The sequence below is a fragment of the Gymnodraco acuticeps genome, unplaced genomic scaffold, assembly GCF_902827175.1.
Source record: "Gymnodraco acuticeps unplaced genomic scaffold, fGymAcu1.1, whole genome shotgun sequence".
In the NCBI taxonomy this organism is placed as follows: domain Eukaryota; kingdom Metazoa; phylum Chordata; class Actinopteri; order Perciformes; family Bathydraconidae; genus Gymnodraco; species Gymnodraco acuticeps.
In genome coordinates this window covers 1,257,788-1,277,451 of record NW_022990743.1, presented here as the reverse complement: position 1 = coordinate 1,277,451, position 19,664 = coordinate 1,257,788, and the positions used below count along the sequence as shown (strand labels likewise).

The window sequence follows — 19,664 nt, the reverse complement described above, 5'->3', positions numbered from 1 at the left end:
AATATTTTACCTAAGTAAAAGTAGCAACACTACAGTACAATATACTTAGTGACTAGAAAAAGTCCTTAATTCCTTAAATAAAAATACAAAAGTATATAAGTATCAAAATATACTTAAACTACTCATTATGTATGGGACATTTCAGAATCATATCTAATGATTGCATTACCATTGATGTATTCGTGTGTTAATCACGTCAATGTTCCTCTTAAGGTATGGTTTATTTTGTATAATCAAAATCTAAAAAGTAGCTTGTCCCAATTGCTAATACATTTAGAGGGGTTGAAGAGTACAACATTGACGACACAAACTGACTCTCCCTGTGGGGGCGTGTATGTGCGTTCGTCTAGTTTTCTTATTTCCGACATCACTCAAACGCACCACGACTGTAAGCATTCATGACGACGGAGGAAGTGAATGTATCAGCTAACTAGCATTTTGCTCTGAACGACAGCCAAGTTACATAACTTACACGCAGTGAGCAAGGTAATGTTTAAGATTTATGGTTTGACAATATTTCCGTCCATTTCGGGTCCTTCCTGGTGGTCAAAGCCGCGGCCTGTCTCCAACATTAGTAGTTAAGTAAGGTTAAAGCGACACCTGCTGTCGCAGTTAGCATAGCTGATGCTAATTCAGGCACTGCCAATCAATGTTACCGAACGTTACTCAACGGTTAGCTGCTAGCTATGATGTGATTTAAAAGGTATTCCGAGCTTGGTGAGAGGTTATAACCGAAGATAATGTGATGATAAAGATTTCCATGTCTCTTGTAATGCCTATACCACATTTATTTTTTGTGTAATATTGACTTGGTTAATAACTTACTATAATTTTTATATTCAGGACCAACTAACAGATGACGTAATATGATGTAAGATTAGTTGACTACGCAGCAACAAGTCAATTACTTAAAATGTGCTTCATTTTCTAAAGATGCATTTAAGATTAAAAAAAAAGTCCTGTTATTTTACTACTATTCTTTGTGTGCACTGAATTGTAAATATGTAACATACCTTGACAGAAAGTTAGTTGTATTGTCTCATGCTTGAATGGCAGCACTCATACTGTTAGCTTTTTATCTTTCTCAGAGACAGTTTCTTTAAGGAGCCATATGGATTCTCCTCGGCAACCGAAGAACCAGAATCGAGAGCCAAAGCGCACCCAGAATCACTCGAGCACTCCTCCACAGAAAGATGCCTACGCCAGGCTTCTCGGCCAGCACAGCAGCAGCAAGTTCAGCCAGTATCTAGAGCAATGTGCAAAGGACACAGTCTTTCAAAGGGAAGGAAATGGGCAGAGCACACAGCTCAAAGCCCAGAGTGACCGACAGAACATACCCCAGCGGAAAAGGGACCAAGTGCCCAACGATTTCTCCGATTCAAGTGACTTCTCCCCCTCTTCCATGAAAAGTAAAGGAGAGGAGAGTTCACTGTCTTTGTACATGGAAAAACTAAGCACCCGCAGTGCTCAGCAGGACTCTGAGAGGAAGCAGGGTGTGTCTGACAGACAGCGGTGGGGACAGAGAAGAGACACCGCCACCAGCCAAGATGGGGACGTTGAGTCTGGGGAGGAACTTGGTTCTTTACAACCCAATGACATGAAGAAAAACCAGAAGCAGCAGAAGAAAAACAAGGACTCTCACAGAGACGTCACCTCCAAAGAGACTGAGTCGTCTGTTGCATGTCCCCAGTCCCCAAATAAAGCCAGTACAGGTGAACTTGAGCTAGAGAAGACGAAGAAGGCAAAGAAAAAAACCAATACAAGGCACCCAGAAGAGGAGAAAAGCGCAGAGGGGGCATTAACGTCTGGGGTTGACAGTCAAGTGACCAGGCCCAAGTCTCCTCATGGTAGAGACAAAAAAGTGCAGCAAGGTAAATTATAGGTTAGATTTTTCATCTCAATAATAGTGAATTTTGATACACTGGTTCATCATGGAATCAATTGTTTTTCAGGGACAGGTGCCAATTCTCCTGCTGACAGGAGTAAGAACAGGGGAGGCAGAGGATCAAGGAAACAGGTCTTTGAATCCTACATGACATTTGAAGAGGTTTCCCATGGCCTTAAAAGAGAGGAACTCCTTCAGGTACAAACCCAGAGTTACAGTACTATTCCTAATACTTTGAAAACCTTCATTGAGTATGGATGACTTTTACTCAATGGTCAAACTACTCACAGTAATCTGGTGGATTTATTCCTAAATTCTCCATGTTTTCTCTGCAGGGGCCGATAAGAATCAACCCAAAGAAGTTCCACGAAGCTTTCATCCCATCTCCTGTAAGTTCATCCCAGATTGAATTTGACACATAATGTTTTGCTACCTCAACTAAAAGTACCTATAAAAGCACTGTATAGTTTTACTACTGTATAAATCACAAAATGTCAGGAGACGAGTAATCACCTTTTTTTTTGTTTTTGTGGCAGGATGAGAAACGGGATATATTCCTGGATGGGATCGTATCTCGCAACAGAGCTCTGAATGGAGACGTGGTGGTGGTGCAACTCCTTCCTCGGGAGCAGTGGAAGGTAGACTACACTTACCCGTCTATGGATACTTTTGGTGTGAAGGTGCCATGTCTTAAATATTGGCATTTTAAAAGTTTGATTATTATTTTAGGCTCGATGTTAACTCGGCAGGACATCAAAATAAATGTTTCCTTACAACTTTTCCTTGACCCCATTAGAAAACCTAACAATGTTAAAGCCCCTGTCACACTGTCCCGAAATTGACACCAGATGGACACACGATCAAGGAAATGTTCAAATTCGGCTCTGATCGTAGCAACATCGGGCCATTCGTGAGGGCATCTTAAGCCATCGTATGACCGCCGGTGAAGTTTCTCAGGCTCCGGCAGCAACTTCGTGAGCGGTGGCAAAAATGTTTGGCATGCCAAAAAATTGCCAAAGGACCTTGCGAAGGTTCATTTTCGTGTTGAATTCGTATGTCCATTTTGCCCTTCGTAAGGCACTCGTGAGGGCATCTTGTCAAATCGTGTCATCTTCGTGTGACCATCGGTGCCATCGGGCATTTTTCGCCTCACGAAGACAATATGAAGGAAACAAGAAGCTGCCCGATTGTCTTAGGAAGGCAACACGACTACGTGAAGCCCTCGCAATGCCGTCGTGTAGCCATCGTATTATAGTATGATGACATCGAGATTGCATTTATTGCATAACAAAATCACATATTATGTAAATAACCCATTTTGTGTTCAGGGAATCGATAAGAACCGGAATCGATAAGCAGAACCGGAATCGGAATCGATAGATTTCAAACGATACCCATCCCTAGTTTAAATGTTAGCACCCCCCGAAGAGGCACAAGCTCTTACGTTGAGTCTGGATACATTCTAAATCATCAGTAAAGTCTACGACCATATTTTCGTGTGTGGTTCGGGTGCCATCGTGTGGTCTGTAGGCATCGTACTTGCTTCGGCTGTTGCTTGGCTGTTGACCAAGTTCAGGGCCATCTTTGTGCGAAATTCACAATTCCATATTCGTGTGTCCATCTGGTGTCAATTTCAGGACAGTGTGACAGGACCTTAACTAATGTGTGAAGGAGAATTTATAAGAATAGAATCCCACTGCTCTTTCACTATGCTACCAACATTGTTTTAAGCAACTTTATAACAAATTGAAAATATTACAGTGACATACTCAATGGATTTAAATCCAAGTAGAGATACACACTAAAATTATTGTGATTTTTTCACATTATCCATGATAAACAATTAGACTGCGACAATATTTGTTATTTCTGTTAATACGTTGTGTTGCCCTCAATTCTGCTGCTGCAGAGAATTGTAGGACAGCATCCTCTCTTTTCCTTTGTCATAGGATGTTGTAATGTACCCTATGTCAAAGGAAATAGGGCTAACTTTCCATAGCATTTAGCACAACACCACCACCCACCTTTTCATGGCTGCCACCTAAATACTTCTGGGTCAATTTACTCACTTAGAAACACTTTCTAAGTGAAAAATACTTTTCTACCGCAGCCCATTTTTGAGTGTCACCAAATGATTATGAATGTATGTATCTATCTAGGTTGTAAGGTCAGATACTGACTGTGATGGTGCCAGTGAGTCAGACACCCAGAAAGATAACGTGGTTCAAAGAGCACAGAAGAAGACGGAGCGTAAACCCAGGCCCAATGTGAATGTGGAAGACCGGTGTAGCGACCAGGATGAACTCATCCGCAAAGTGGAACCTCTGGAAGAACCCACAACCCCACGGCCCAATGGGGAAATACTCCAAAAAACTGCTAAAGTGAGCATCCCGCCATTCAGTTCAACACTTTCTCATACAAAATTAACCAACTCTTCTTTTTCCCAAAAGAAGCAATAGCAGGGGCTTGTTCTAAAGTTCTGTTTGAGTTGATTGTACAGTATGTGCTAGAAGATGAATATCTATTTAAACTCCACTGAAGGAAATATCATTAACATATGAAAACTGCTGATGTTAAAACAATCATTGAAGTGATAGTAACTATTTGACTAATTGCAGATGTATTACTGTTGTAAACCAGCCAAGTTATGCTATAGTTAATCTTGCTATTTCAAAACAAAAGTTAGACCTTACTTTGAAAATAAACGTATTGTATCTGCGATACCTTAAGATCGTAACGTTTCTGCTTTTTACGCTTGGCCTTCATGAACCAGTTACTCTTTTTCTCAGGATACAGTTTTTGTTTTTATAACATGTCTATTTATTTGTATTTATTAATTATTATTATGTCATCTTTCTTTACTAAGTTATCCTTTGATTTATTATAGTTATCATTACCATTATTTGTATGTATTATTAGTATTAACTGTATTCACTTTAATTCGATTAATGTCTATTGATGTTTTTTGTATTTGGATATCCATCTCAGAATTGTTGTCATGGAATACTAATATAGTATTTTTAGAATAGTTAAAATAAAACACTGAAGCCTTAGATTTCAAACACTATGCCTCCCCTATCAATCGTCCTCCAGGTGGTTTACATTGTTGAGAAGAAACACTCGAGGGCGGTGACGGGCTTCCTGAAGTTCCTACCAGATAAGCCTTTTGCCATGTTCTCCCCCGTGGACCACCGGGTGCCACGGATAAACGTTCCCCTCGCTGAATGTCCCGAAAACTTTACTTCCCGCCCGGGCGACTACACCAACACCTTGTTCATATGCCGGATCATCGACTGGCCGGCAGACAGCAACTTTGCAGAAGGGTGAGTCATGAATTCCAAAAACTTTATGTGGGCAACGATTTTAACAGAATAGCCACCAGCCTGACGCTCCTAATGTGTCCTCCAGTCAACTTGCTAAGACCCTGGGTCAGGCAGGAGAAATCGAGCCGGAGACGGAGGGCATCCTGATTGAGTACGAGGTGGATTTTACTGAGTTCTCAACTGAGGTGTTGGACTGCCTGCCGAAGAACCTGCCCTGGACCATCCCACCAGAGGAGATGAGCAAGAGAAAAGACTTAAGGTAAGGACTGTTGATCATGTATTTTTTATTTTGACTGATTATGGGATAAGATTCACAATATTAGAGGAAATCCTCTTCAGAATACCTTTAGTATGCCGAGACTTCTCTGCAGCGACACAATATATCTTTCAGCACTCAGATATTTTCACATATTTTGCAATTACCAAAAAGTGCCCTTACTGCAATTTTTTTAATATTGCACATTCCATATTGTGATTTGGATAAAACACCAATGAATTGTGCAGCCCTAGTGGGAACATGCCAGCCGAAGCACATCCAGCTTTGCACACAAGTAGCATTGTGTTTTCTAACACATGACTGCTGTTGTTGCTAATAACTGGGTTACTGTCTGAGAATTTCAACGACAGAAAACAAGTATTTTAAAGGCATAGACACTAAATACAGACAGGACAAATCTTGAGACAACGGAGCTGTTGCATTAATTTAAGTCTCCTGGATCTTGGTCTAAAAGTCATGTTAAAAACATCTCAAAGTATAGAGCCAACTAGCAAGCATATTCTGCGCTTGAATGAGAGGAAAGGGTTTTTTTTAACAGCAGGCTTTGGTGGGCTGTATTGCCATTCATAAAGGAAAACCCGAAGACTGTGAATATAATGTCTTTGTTGTTAAAAATTCTGAGATATAGTTGAAAGCAAGAAGTTCCTCTGTGTACTCCCTCTTGACTTGAGACGTTTTTTGGATTTCTGGAAGTCTGTTTTAGCTGAACATCCAATCAGAGGGAATATTTTCTTCTTGAGCGAAAAATGCATATGATGCAGAACTGCCTGCAAAAACTAGATCCTCTTTGACCTCGCCAACATTGTCCGACGGCCGATGATATGCTTAGTGTGTCTGGGCCTTAAGACGTAATTGATATGACTTTACTTCTATGACTCACAAAGCCCTTTTTGATCATACAGGAAGGAGTGTATTTTCACCATCGACCCTGCTACCGCCAGAGACCTGGACGATGCTCTCTCCTGTAAACTACTCCCTGATGGTAAATCACCTTGATCAGGCAACATGTACAATTTCATTTTTTCGGGAAGTGGTGTCATAAACTCTATTTGTATCCAAGGTAACTTTGAGTTGGGAGTCCACATCGCTGACGTGAGTTACTTTGTGGGTGAGGACAACGCTCTGGATTCTATCGCCAGCCGAAGAGCAACTAGTGTGTACATGGTTCAAAAGGTGAGTGTTTCTTGGCTCTTCAATCAATCTCAGTCACTTTTTCTCAGTGGTAGTTTAATAAACAAACCCTTTAGACTTCACTCAATGAGTTTGGTCTCTCTCCAGGTGATCCCCATGTTGCCCAGGCTGCTGTGTGAGGAGCTGTGCAGTCTCAATCCTCTCATTGACAGGCTCACTTTCTCCGTCATTTGGAAAATCACACCGGAGGGGAAGGTAAGACTATTTCTGACCAAACAATAGAAAGTTAATTTATTAGGTAAAGATGATTTTAAAAAATACGTCTCACCGATTTTGATTAAGCTAACGGCATTTACTCTGGGTGTTTGTCTGTTTAATGACATTGGTCCGCCACCCCTCCTCCAGATCCTGAGCGAGTGGTTTGGCCGCTCTGTCATCCGCTCCTGCGTGAAGCTAAGCTACGACCACGCTCAGAGCATGATCGACGCCCCCGACAAGATGTTCTCCGCGGAGGAGCTGCCACCCACAGACCCCGAGCACCCCGTCGACGAGATCCATCAGGCTGTGCTCCACCTGCACTCCATCGCCAAGAACCTCCGAGCTCAGCGCTTCTCAGGAGGAGCCCTCAGACTGGACCAGGTTAGTCCTCACTTTCTCAGGCTTTACTCTATGGTAGGGTTTAAACGAAAAGACAGGGCGTGGTTAAGTCTGTGTAGCTGCTGATCGTGCTTTCAGCCTTCCTAGTATTATATTCATATACATAATATTACATTTTTTGCAGATTTAACAGGAATATTTGAGCTGGCTAATATGATGTTACCCAACAGTACTTTTATAAAAAGTCTACATAAGGAATGGAGGACAACTAAACCCATATTATTTAATTTGTCATGGCCCCGCCCCTTTTTGGGTGAAAATATCTGCTGTTATTGGACTGGGGGTTAATAAAAGTTCCGAAGTGTTTGCCAACCCGATCACTAATTTAAGGAAACCATGCATTTGTATTTGCTTGGAGCCCAAATATGTTGGTCAGTCAGCAAACAATTACACAATGTCCTTGGGTTGATAAATGATGAGAGCAATAGGGGATCAATCCTTTAAATCCAACTGTGGATGACTGGCTAACACTGAAACTGGGATTTCTGCAGCTTGTGTTTGATATTTTAAAGCAGCTTCTACAATTATTACCTTCACGTTTAAGTTTACAACCGTTTACTTGGACGATTGATGTTTTTTTGCATCTTAATGTAGCTGTGATGAAGTGTTTTCCTCAGACGTACAGTATTGACTGACCTGGTCCCATTGCTTACACTTAGTCCTTAACACTAACCCTTCAGGCTCTGACATTATTTTCATGTGCATGGCTTGTTTTTTTTGTTTCAGTTGAAACTGGCTTTTACCCTGGACAAAGAGACCATGATGCCTCAAGGCTGCTACGTTTACCAGTACAGAGACAGCAACAAGTGAGTAGCAAACCCTCGTCAGATGAGTCTCTGTTGCCCCTTTCACACCAACGCGGTTCCAGGGCCGGTTCGGAGCTAGATCCTGATAAGCACCGGTTTTTCCTGTTCACACCGCAGCGGAGCCGGCTCTTTTCCCCCGAAAACCGGTTCTTACCAAGCTCCAAAAAATTGTCGGTCTAGAAGCAAGAACCGCATACGTCACGCTTACGTCGGAGGCGTGGGCAGGGGCGTTATCAACCTGAGCTAACAGTTTATGGCGAGTACGGCAAATGAAAGTTGTAACAAGCAGTAGCGCTGAGCAAAGTGACTAGAACGCGACCACACACTTATAAAAAAATAACACACTTTATAAAGTCAGGCAACACTAACCAGGCTTCGTGTGATTCTGTTTATTTGTTCCTTACTTTGACCATCCGTTCACTGTTATTGATCATTGTGGAGAGAGGCAGACGTGTTGTTTTGTATTGTAGCAGCGATCGGATGGAATCAATACATGGGCTGCACAGGTTGTCATGTCCGACTATCACAAGTAGAATCATAATGAAAAATACGCCGGTAAAATGTGCCTGTAGAAAACGGCTTATGCCACAATAGGATAGCAACAAGTAGTCAAGATAGTCAGTTTAGCTTCGGTTGCTATGGTAACATCACTCATTTTATACCAGAGAAACTTTCATAACAGCGTTGTGATGCCAAACAGCGCCAGCACTGCAGCGGTCGGTAAATGCCGCTGAAACACATTAATAAACAATGAACCACGGCACTCTGGAGAAAAGTACAAGGGTTGAGAAGTAGTTATTTAATTTAATCTGGCTTCGTACGATTAAAAGCAACACGATCATCGACCCGACACAGTTGGGGAGAAAATCAGCGACGTAAACAGTGAAGTCATGACGCAGCAGCGGCAGCACCAGTCGGGCTCTGGGCGGTGTGAACAAAACGGGTGCTGAAAAGAAAAGCCGGTTCCAAACCAGAAAAGCTCTAGCATGGAGCTAGAACGGGAATCGCGATGTGTGAAAGGGGCATGTGTCCTTCTCTCCCAAAAGGAGCTTTTACTTGATGTGACACATGTATAAACTTTAGTGAAATACCTTTCTGCATCAGTCTGGAATGCTTAAATATCAGTCCCTCTTTGTTTTGTTTGGTTTTTTCGACATTCTGGCTGCTCTTCAAGTTTTTTGACATCCTTCTTGATATTTGGATTTTCTATATTGTCATTTTTAGTTTAGTTTAGTTTTTTTTATGTACACACAACATGGATTGCACGTTTTCGTCTGTCCTGGCAGAGGGATCCCTCCTTTGTTGATCTCCATGAGTTTCCTCCTTTTGGGATTTATTTGGAACGTTTCTTCCTTGTATGATGCAAGGGTTTAAATTAGGGCTGTCAAACGATTACAATTTTTAATCAGATTAAGCACAGCTTAAAAATTAATTAATCATGATTAATCACCATTCGAACTATGTCCAAAATATGCCATTTATTTATGTATATTGTTGTGGGAATGGAAAGAAGGCGGATATATCCATTTAACATACAGTATCTATGTTTATTATAACATTTTTCTGCGTGTCAAAATGAAAGACAACCCACACACCTATCAATCATCAAACCGTGGGGTCTTAATTCATTACGTGTTGATTTCTATCAACGGGGGAGTACTTCAGGAAAGTCGACAGAGGGGGGGGGGGGGGGGGCAGCTAGTGGAGTACTTCGTGACCACAGAGTGTGAACGTTGTGATCAGCTGTTTTAGCGCAGTTCTCCAGTTGGCGTAGCCAACCGGCTGCGGTTGGCGTAGTTTTGGCACAATTCCGTTGTACAGACCGACGTTAACAGCAGCCCTGTCTGTGCACACGGAGACCGACTCTGTCGTCCGGTGATCTAACCACCTTCTGGAAAAGCTTCACAAGTACGTCGGTACGCAAATGCGCTTTGTGACACAAGTGACGGTACGCATTTCAGATTACGCACATAACCTGCGTACCAGTTATGTGCACCCCTGTACTACAGCAAAAGTATTCTCCGTCGGGACTTCCTGCAACAACACCACGCCGTTATCAAAGATGTTCTATTGAGAAGACGATCACTACGAGACAAAAGTTTTCAAAACCGTGGCTACTGAAATCAATCTTACTAACTGCTGTCTGTGCAATTTACTCCGCGAGTTGGCGGACTTTATTTTGCTTCCTTTAACATCATTTTTCATGGTGAGGCTATGCGATTTCTTGGTATGGGTGTAGCCTACCCCAGCCATACCCTGGCGCTGCCACTGGTGGCACGTATGGGGCGGGCCATTCTGCACATGCGTTAAATGCGTTAAATATTTTAACGCAATTAATTCAAAAAATTAATTACCGCCGTTAACGCGATAATTTTGACAGCACTATTATAAAGACAGTGTACACACTTTAACGCCCCCTGATGCAAATGTGTAATATGAATAGATGAATTGATTTAACCATCATGCATAACTTTGTTCTCCAGGTTGGTGGAGGAGTTCATGTTGCTGGCTAACATCGCCACAGCCCATCACATCCACTCCAAATTCCCTCAGCTGGCCCTGCTCAGGCGCCACCCCCCACCCAAGGCCAAAATGGCGGAGGAGCTGCAGGAGCTTTGTGACCAGCTGGGAATCGACATAGATCTGTCCTCTGCAGGAGCGCTGCATGTAAGTACTCGCAATACAACGGCCCAGTGTCTAATTTCTCAGAACAATATTTAAAGTTCAATATCTCTGATCGACCTATTCTAACTGACATCACTATTTTTGCAAATCGTGATAGGGTTGCAAATGAAATCGTCAAGAACCAAACTACTGCATTTCCGAAACAAGCTTGCCTATCTAGTTGTTGTTATATTAAGTCTTATGATCAGAAATCTAAAAAATAACGCCATACTTTGTATTAAATGTCCTAAATCAATCTTTCAAAAGTTCCTTTAGAGGTCAAATGTTATCTTGAATATTTAGATATTGAAATCTCAAAATAATTGTAAAAATGAATGTCATTAAAACCCTTACATTTCCCTTGTCTTAAGCATTAAGATCACCTTCTTTTGGACTGTGGAGAGGTGTTCATTATTGAAGTAATGCCTATAAACATAGACGTACTATCATCTCAATATGAATCGCCTACCCGTATTTCCAGCAATACGTTTATTTTCCATTTAATAATTTTGTCTTTTTCCCCCCTTCATAAGGATTGGATGCTCAATACATGATTCACAAAGCGTTTGAGTCCTCACACCTTCTGTAAATGACTGTGTTGATGATTCAATTCTCTTTTCTGCCTTTCCAACCTGCAGAAGAGTCTCCACACCACTCTCGGAGATGATGAGTATACCGCTGCCAGAAAAGAAGTCCTCACCCACATGTGCTCCAGACCCATGCAGGTGAGAGCTCGGCCCCAACCATTGTATTTCTATTGTAGATGTGGGTGGGGGGTTTATCTGCTGGTGGACTACCTGAGAGATATACAGCAGGAGAACACGCCGTCCACCGCGGAGAATAAACAGAAGGGCAACCATGACAACCATGCTCCGGGGTCTTCTTCGCTGCTTTTGGTGTATTTTGTGGCGGCAGCAGCGCCACTTACAGGCCTGGCATATGTACTACAGCGTTTCCAGCATTTCCAGCGGTCTAGTGTGAACGGACACGTTAATGAATCGAATGCGTGTGAACGGAAGACTTTTTTGCGTATGCGTTTTACTGTATGCGTCCTCGTGGGGCCGGGGTCTAAGCCAAACTATATCCGGTCACAGAGATCTGCTATTTTAAAGTAATCACATATCGACCATAAATATAGTCTATATTAAGAACGAGAAAAGTCTTAACATATATATCGTTTTTTGTAAACATATGACAAATGTGTGAGGGTGATGACGTCAGAGCATCGTCCTATGTGCCGCGCTTAGCCCCGGACAGCCCCAGCCCAATTTAACCCCTGGGTATTTGTGAGGGAGCTCCTATATGGCATTACCCCGCTGAAGCTCACCAAAGTTTAATATATTTCATAGTTCAAAGTTTTGTCAATTGTTTTGTTTATTGGTCAAATACTGGTTTCTGATGGTTTCTGCGGAGAGGAGGCTTCAGTAGTCTGTCTGCACTCTGTTTAGTTGTGCTATCTTACAATCAATATAGTCAATGTGAGGTAAAGTGTGTCGCCAATGTAACCGGTTAGAAGTCGAAGTTGCGATGAGGTCTTAAAATGTATGGAAAGGGTCTTAAAAAAGGTCTTAAAAGGTATTACATTTGACTTCAGGATTCCTGCATATACCCTGATCAAAGAAAACGGGTCATCTTAAAATATTACATAAATAATTTCAAGTAATATTTCTGTGAGTTTCTGTATTTATCGTTTGTCTTTTTCCCCAGATGGCGCTGTACTTCTGTTCAGGAACTCTTAAGATGGAGGACCTCTTTAAGCACTACGCCCTGAACGTTCCTCTCTACACTCACTTCACATCCCCCATCAGGCGCTACGCCGACATCATCGTCCACCGGCTGCTGGCCTACTCACTGAGTGCGTACTTCAACTAATTAATAATCATCTATTGAATTATTATTTATTTTATTAAACAAGGGCCATGCGTGAATATACATTAATCTCAAAAAGAGAAGAACTCTGTTATCTGTGGTAACACAAGCTGAAGTCAGTAAATACGTCAGGATATAAATGTCGACTGCCAACAAGTGCTTGTATGAGACTGCTGAATGGCATTAGCCAAACATTAGCAGCCTTTAGCTTAGCTACTGAGACATGCAAATGGGTGTAGTTATTGTACAGCCTGTTGAGGGAGCCCTTGCCTTGATGACTTTCAGGTTGGCCTACAAAACAAATGGGTCATCGCTGCACCACTCTATATCAGTGATGTTGTTGTTTTCTCTTCCATTCTCATCATGCTGGTGTCTGTCTGCTGAATGTTTGGATGCAGACTGTGGACCCAGTTTGGGGCTCTCAACACAGGATGTGGAAAAGCAGGCGTCCCACTGCAACGAAAGGAAGACTCTGTCCAAGAGAGTCCAGGAGCTCAGCTCTGAGCTCTTCTTCGCAGTGTTTGTAAAGGTGGGTAGCCTAATGGGAAAACACACCTTTTTATTATTGTTCTCTTTGCTACAGTGCCTATAATTATTATTATTATTACTTTTTTGCTATAAATACTTCGTCGGTGTACTGAAGTATTTTCTTTGTCCGTGCCGCACAGGATTGTGGCCCTCTGGACTCTGAGGCCATGGTGATGGGGGTCCTGGATCAGTCCTTTGATGTGCTGGTTCTCCGATACGGAGTACAGAAACGCGTCTACTGCAAGGTCAGCTCCAAAACACTCCAGTTACAGAGATCAGTTTCACTATTAATATGTTATTATGTTCAGCCTTCAATTAAGTCCTTTTGTACACATTTATTAACATTGTTGGTAAAGTGTTATTATTTTGTGTTTATAATTATTACTTTGTATCTTTTAAAACCTCTTTGGTCTTAATTGTTGGTGACATAGGTCTCATATTTAGAGATATTCTATTGACCGTTTATTTGACACTTCCACTGCATGGAATGGCTGTACATTCTACTCGACTCACTTTTTGGATCAATTACTTTCTTTATTTCCGTTTATAACTCCAGATGTTGCCCCCTCGGTGTAGGCAGGATTCTCAGCTTGTACCACGCTATGTGAAACCGCCTGGAATCTCTTTATCAAAAACCAGAGGAGCTCCTTTTTACATTTTCATTGCGGTTTTTATTTTGAGTAAATCTAATATTCCGCTTGCTATTGACGATATCTTGGCTATACAATATCAGCGGGTTCGTGCAAGATGTCTTGTTCGCGCTAGTGAAGTTTCTCTCTGAAGTGGTCTCCAGCTTCTAGCTGTGGCTGACCGCCCTTGAAACATCGACAAAGGTGGTACTGAAAAAGTTACCAGGTAATATCCACAACGTTTCACAAACGGAAACAAAAGAGCGAACCAAATTCAACAAAGCCGTACCATGCAGTGAAAATGCAGCATATTATTTAGTACTGTAAAAACCTACTCAGGAGTGGAAAATGAGTACGAAAACACAAGTCATCATACATCATCATACACACGGCATCTATTGCACGTCTGTCCGTCCTGGGAGAGGGATCCCTCCTCTGTTGCTCTCCCTGAGGTTTCTCCCATGTTCCCTTTAAACTGTGGGTTTTCTCTGGAAGTTTTTCCTTGTACGATGTGAGGGTCTAAGGACAGAGGGTGTCGTATTGTCATACTGATATTCTGTACAAACTGTAAAGTCCACTGATACAAATGTAACATTTGTGATATTGGGCTATAAATAAACATTGATTGATTGATTGATCATCACATGTCCGTTTAATCTGATACTATATGAAACCGTTTGTTTCCCCACTCAGTCGATTACGGGCCTGAGCTCTTTCCGCCATCATAAGGTGGGGAAGAAATCTGAGCTGACGCTGCTCTGGATACCAGAGGACCTGAACAAAGCTCCAGTAGAGCAGGTGAGGACCACACAAACACACACTGAACATGCTTTGGTCCTTTTGTTACCTGTCAATTGAAAAATAGAGGTATTGTTTAATACAAATAGAATGGGGGAGTTTGTGATTGTATTTTTGAAGTGGCTTCGACAGTAATGTGATAGTAATGCGAGACAGAGAAATACAAAACTTATTTTTGCACATCATATCAGGTATTGTGGTTTTTATGCACATTTCCCAAACAAATGATTGATTTCATTGATTGAATTTGAAATAACCAGGAGAAAACAAGATGACTCACTTGTTCACTTGAGATTTGGACCAGCTAGCTTCCGTAAACATGTTTTTTTAAAAAGTGTCCTGAGCAAAAACCGAATTGTAAAAATCATAATTTCTTGTTTCCACTTCCAGGTAATTTCGATCTTCACGTTAGTGGAGGTGCAGCTGAAAGCGGACGGTGCGCCCATGAAATACAGTGCAGTGCTGAAGAGGCCCGAGGAGAAGGAAGAGTAAACACCTAAATGTGCTGTAGAGCACACAAACACTTGGATGGAAATTTGGAATTGCAAATTCCAAAAAAGTAGTATTTTAGGAGCAGTATTAGCAGTAGGCTAGGTGGTTAGCAGGGAAATCACCGTCAATCAGATTTCAATTGAAGTTTCCCATCTTCTTAAGTCCCAATCCAGGTGTTTTTGATTTTTAATATTAGCCCACTTACTGCAAATAACCCACAGTTATGTTCTGGATGATTGCCAATTTTCCAAAGTATATTATTGTGTTCAATAGTTCTCATGTTGCTATCATAGTTACTTTTTTTTGCGTAATACATGGAAGGCCACATTTAGAGACATGAAACAGGTTCCCATTCACAAGGCATTAAAGGCTTTCAGTCTTTAAAATGAACAGAAATAAAAGTAGAATACGTTTTAAAACGTCTACCAAGGTATGCATTGGAAAAGTGCTGACTGTGACGTGTGATTTACAGTAATTGGTTTAAAACATGTGAACACTGATTTTTTTTATTTAAGCCTCAGTGATTCACTTCAATATTTTATGTAATTCAGTGGATGGGCTTCAATTTAAATTGTGACGCAAGTCTGACGGTGAAATAACCTATGCAGCAACTACTTTTTATGTTGCTGCGGATTTATTGACCTTTATGAGGACCGTTGTGATATAACTGTTGTACACAGTCTAATGCGCGAAAGCTGATTTTCAGTTTAATATCAATGACTAGTTTGAGATTCTAGATTGAGTTAAGAGCCTTATTTGTGTTTGCAGAGCAAAAGAGTATACCACACGACTGACGTTTACTTATTTGTCTGTCTATGGTTGTTGTTATATAACTTGTTGTGAAGATACATACATAAAACAGGGAAACATGTAGCAGTAAAAGCAAGTTTATAATCGACATTATAACGACCGAACCGGTGGATTAACGCTTGCTTAGACAAAATAACAGCTTCTGCCATCCATGACTTTTTATATTGTTGTATGTATTTAAAGGTTTTATACTGAAGAGTTTTCAGATTCTTCTGGGGGCTTTAAGGTACACATCATAGGAGTTTTGGTTTGATTTAAATTCTTAAAGGAGGATGTATCCAACACATTGTTTTAGAATTTCTTGAAATGCTACCAAAAAAAGGTTGGTGGCCTTGAGATCTTGAATTCCAATTGTAATCTGTGGGGATTTCATTCTCAGAATGTATTTCTGTAGCACACATTCTAAATGAACCTCATTAATATCAACTGTGAATTTCAGCCTTAATTTAATCAAGAGAAGATAAAAGATCATTTTAGTGAAGCTGCACATTTTTTTTAAAGATTGTGGGCCTTCGATTTTGCTTTAATTGAGTCAATGTGCCTCTTTTTTACTCAGTGCCATGTAGTATCATAAAATCTGCTGCTATGTCTGCACAACTTTCTTTTATTTTTGGATTTCAAGCCTCTTTTGTTTTGATTTTTTGAAGAACATTAGCTCACTTTAATTTTTTACGTTTTGTTTTTCACAGACTTTAAAAGTATTTTAAACATGCAAGTTAAGTTATGGTGCAAAACAACTGTACTGAGTCATTGGGATGGTCTGCGATTGGTTGGGAAAACAAATCTATTTAATTGGAAACCTTACATACATCAAAAGTACGATTTCTGTGTATTTAGCAATGTTATATTGTAAGATGTTACTTTGAGTTATGTCAGTATTTGAAGTGCATTTGTACTGTGCTTAAACCATCATCCAGAGCAATATATACTGTAGTTGTGCTTGTCTATTGGGAAATAAAAGACCTACATGAATGACTAAAACTGTTTTGTTTTTTTCCTGAACACAAGTTTAAACATAATTACATTCTGGTGTCGATGGTACAGTCAGTGAGGATGAGGAGGAACAGAAATGAGTAAGTGATCCGTGCTGACAGTGACACACTGATGACTCTAGTTTACTACAATGGGCACTGCCCTGCTGTTTATTTTATATTCCAAATAAACGGAGATAATCTGTGTTCTTTGTTACCAGGGAGTGTTTGCAATGAAACCACATTCTGATCCAGCGGGTAGAAGATAGTAAGTGAAGAGATATGTGTGATGGTTAATAATTTAGCCTGTTATAAAACTACAGGTAGCCAGATGGTATAATTCCACACCCCATGAATAATAATCGTAACAGGGAATATGTATGACTGGATTTATTTGTAATGTGCCACACTGTCATGAATTTACAGGTCTGCAAACAAATTCTATAATATTTTAATTACCACTGGTTCACCTGACTTCCTGTACACTTTAAGGGTCTGATATACCAAGTGAACACGAATCAATAGATTAAATGTCGTGACTATAACACGAAATGCCGTGAGACTGGGTTGGATATACAGTACACCTGAACTCCAGCTTTGTAGCATAGTTTTAATCATTATACCGGCCACTCAACAGTTTGTGTTTACTGTTACTGCTGTCGTATCTTTGTGTTGCCCTTTGCCATGAACACAACGTTAAACCTGCTGTTCACTACCTGTACAGAACGGCAGTAACCTACCCTCAATGAGTGACTAGCTAGTAAAAAAAAGGAGCATTTAGCTTTTTAAGAGGGCAGAGAAAAAAGTTAATATTTGGTAATTGGTCATTAACAGCTTTAAATATTTTTTAAATATGTTTTTTTTTTGGGTAGTGGGTTATTTTTTAGACAGAGAAAGTTGCATAGCTCATCTCTTTGTAACCTTTGTTAATAGCAAACGCATTAGCCACACTACGTTAAGGACAAATGCTAAAAGTTTGCTAACATTAGCCACCATTTGCTACCAGTCATAGCAGACCATTTAAATCAGTAGCAGTCAAACACTTAAATACATTGAGTCAAGCATAGTATTTTATTGGTTACTAAACCAATTTATATTTGTGTCCTTCTTATGCTGCTTAGTGTGTCACTTGGAGAAAAAAACCGACTGCTGTTATCGTTTTAAGACGTCATAACGCAGGATACGTCATTACAAAGTTAGTGAAAGATAGCTGCTGGGGGAGTCAGAAAGATTATCTTTTTGTCACGTATTGTGAAAATGTTATCGTCACCACTTTGCAATTGTTTGTTTAAGTTTCAATCTTTCTGCTCCGACTTCCCTCACAGACATTTCCTTATCGGAGATGAACGCCCTCCTGACGCCAGTGAGTGCCTCCAATCTCAGTCCCTACAGTATGTTAGGCAGAATATGAAACATATTAAAGCTGGTCCTCTGTCAATTTAAGATATAGTTTCAATCTCATATTTGAATCTTTATTGCAGGGCGAGTGCGTGAGACGACTACTCTGATCAACACAGATAGAGTCCAAAGGCTGCACATAAATGTTATGACACTGAATGTTTGACCATAGCCAATCTGCATCAACGCCATTTACAGGAAAATGAGTTATTTAATATTGATGAATGAATGTGCTGTTATTGCTATAAAATAGCATTAGAATTTTATGTCATTTTATTTCCATTAATGGACAATAAGAGAAGGGACTGTATAGAAATAGATGAACTGTCAATTACACTTACCTAACAACCAGAACTTACAGTTACATGAGAAAAATAAATTATCAAGAAATATACACAAATTCACAATTAACTATGCAAAACAAATTAAATAAAAATATATAATTATTGCTGATACCGTCAGAAAATAAACAATTAAATGGGGTAACGCTGGCCAGGTGACAAGACAGATATGATATATCCGTAAGATCAGTTTCTCTTCCCCTTCCCTTTTCAGCAACAGCTGGTTCAAAGTCAAAGTGCCATAAAAATCAGTTTGTCAGTCAAAGGAGGGCCGAGTCGCCTCCTACATACTGAGACAGATTCAGCAGGGCATCGGGACAAACAGCAACTCTACGGCACACTGAAAGAGTGGAAATTAATGAAGATCGCTCCTTAAAGGACTGTTAGGTAGACCTCTTCATATTTTTCAGTCACACTGATTTTTTATTATTACTATTCTGCTGCCTATGTGCATATTAACCGATGAATTGAGAACAACAGGGGATTTGTAATAAATACTTTTAAACCCTACCTTGGGTTTTTTGTAATGCATGATGACCTACGGATATCCAAACTTTTCTTTGAAACTGCAACTCATCATATGGATTTTTTTGTGTCTAGGGAGTAGGAACGCTGAAAATCTGTGATGCTGAGAAAGGTAGGACTGAGAAATTCAGAATGAGTTTTATTGCTATGAATGCTACTTACTAGAAATCATGCTTGTTCCTTGATGTAGTGTAAACATTTCCTGCTGTCATTCCTTCAAGGAAATAATGGAAGCTTATAAAGACGGTCCCATCATAAATGTGGTATTCTTCAGAACATTAAAGGAATGCTTCACCCTTACAGTGATTCTTTGATTATCAATTATTCACCCTGGTACCTTGAATTCTCAATGTATTTTCTCTAATGCCTCCACAGAGATCAAAGAATAAAAAACAAAGCAAAGTGTTAATGAATTAAAATAAATTAGGGCACGGGTTTAACGTCATGGAAACTATAACCCAAGTCTCATTCATCCAGTTGAATGCTCAATACTTCCCAAACACAAAAACCCAGATTCTACTTCATCTCACCAAGAAATGTCTCAGGTTGAATTATTTGTT

The 19,664-nt window shown here is 40.4% G+C and overlaps 1 protein-coding gene across 2 annotated transcripts; it reads left to right on the top strand.

Annotated features, from left to right (window-relative positions):
• The first annotated feature begins 328 nt into the window (after nt 1-328).
• dis3l2 (DIS3 like 3'-5' exoribonuclease 2) lies at nt 329-16,850 on the top strand. Of its 2 annotated transcripts, none has more exons than XM_034232103.1 (20): nt 329-486; nt 1,089-1,871; nt 1,953-2,083; nt 2,221-2,274; nt 2,422-2,523; nt 4,045-4,266; nt 4,979-5,208; nt 5,294-5,467; nt 6,388-6,467; nt 6,546-6,658; nt 6,764-6,871; nt 7,022-7,255; nt 8,000-8,079; nt 10,563-10,746; nt 11,382-11,468; nt 12,451-12,598; nt 13,011-13,141; nt 13,281-13,385; nt 14,463-14,567; nt 14,958-16,850. In XM_034232103.1, exons 2-20 carry the CDS (start codon nt 1,112-1,114, stop codon nt 15,057-15,059), a joined length of 3,150 nt encoding a protein of 1,049 aa, XP_034087994.1. In that variant the 5' UTR covers nt 329-486; nt 1,089-1,111; the 3' UTR covers nt 15,060-16,850. The 2 variants fall into 2 exon arrangements, with proteins under 2 accessions (XP_034087994.1, XP_034087995.1); XM_034232104.1 differs by lacking the exon at nt 329-486 and adding an exon at nt 513-703.
• Nucleotides 16,851-19,664: the final 2,814 nt, after the last annotated feature.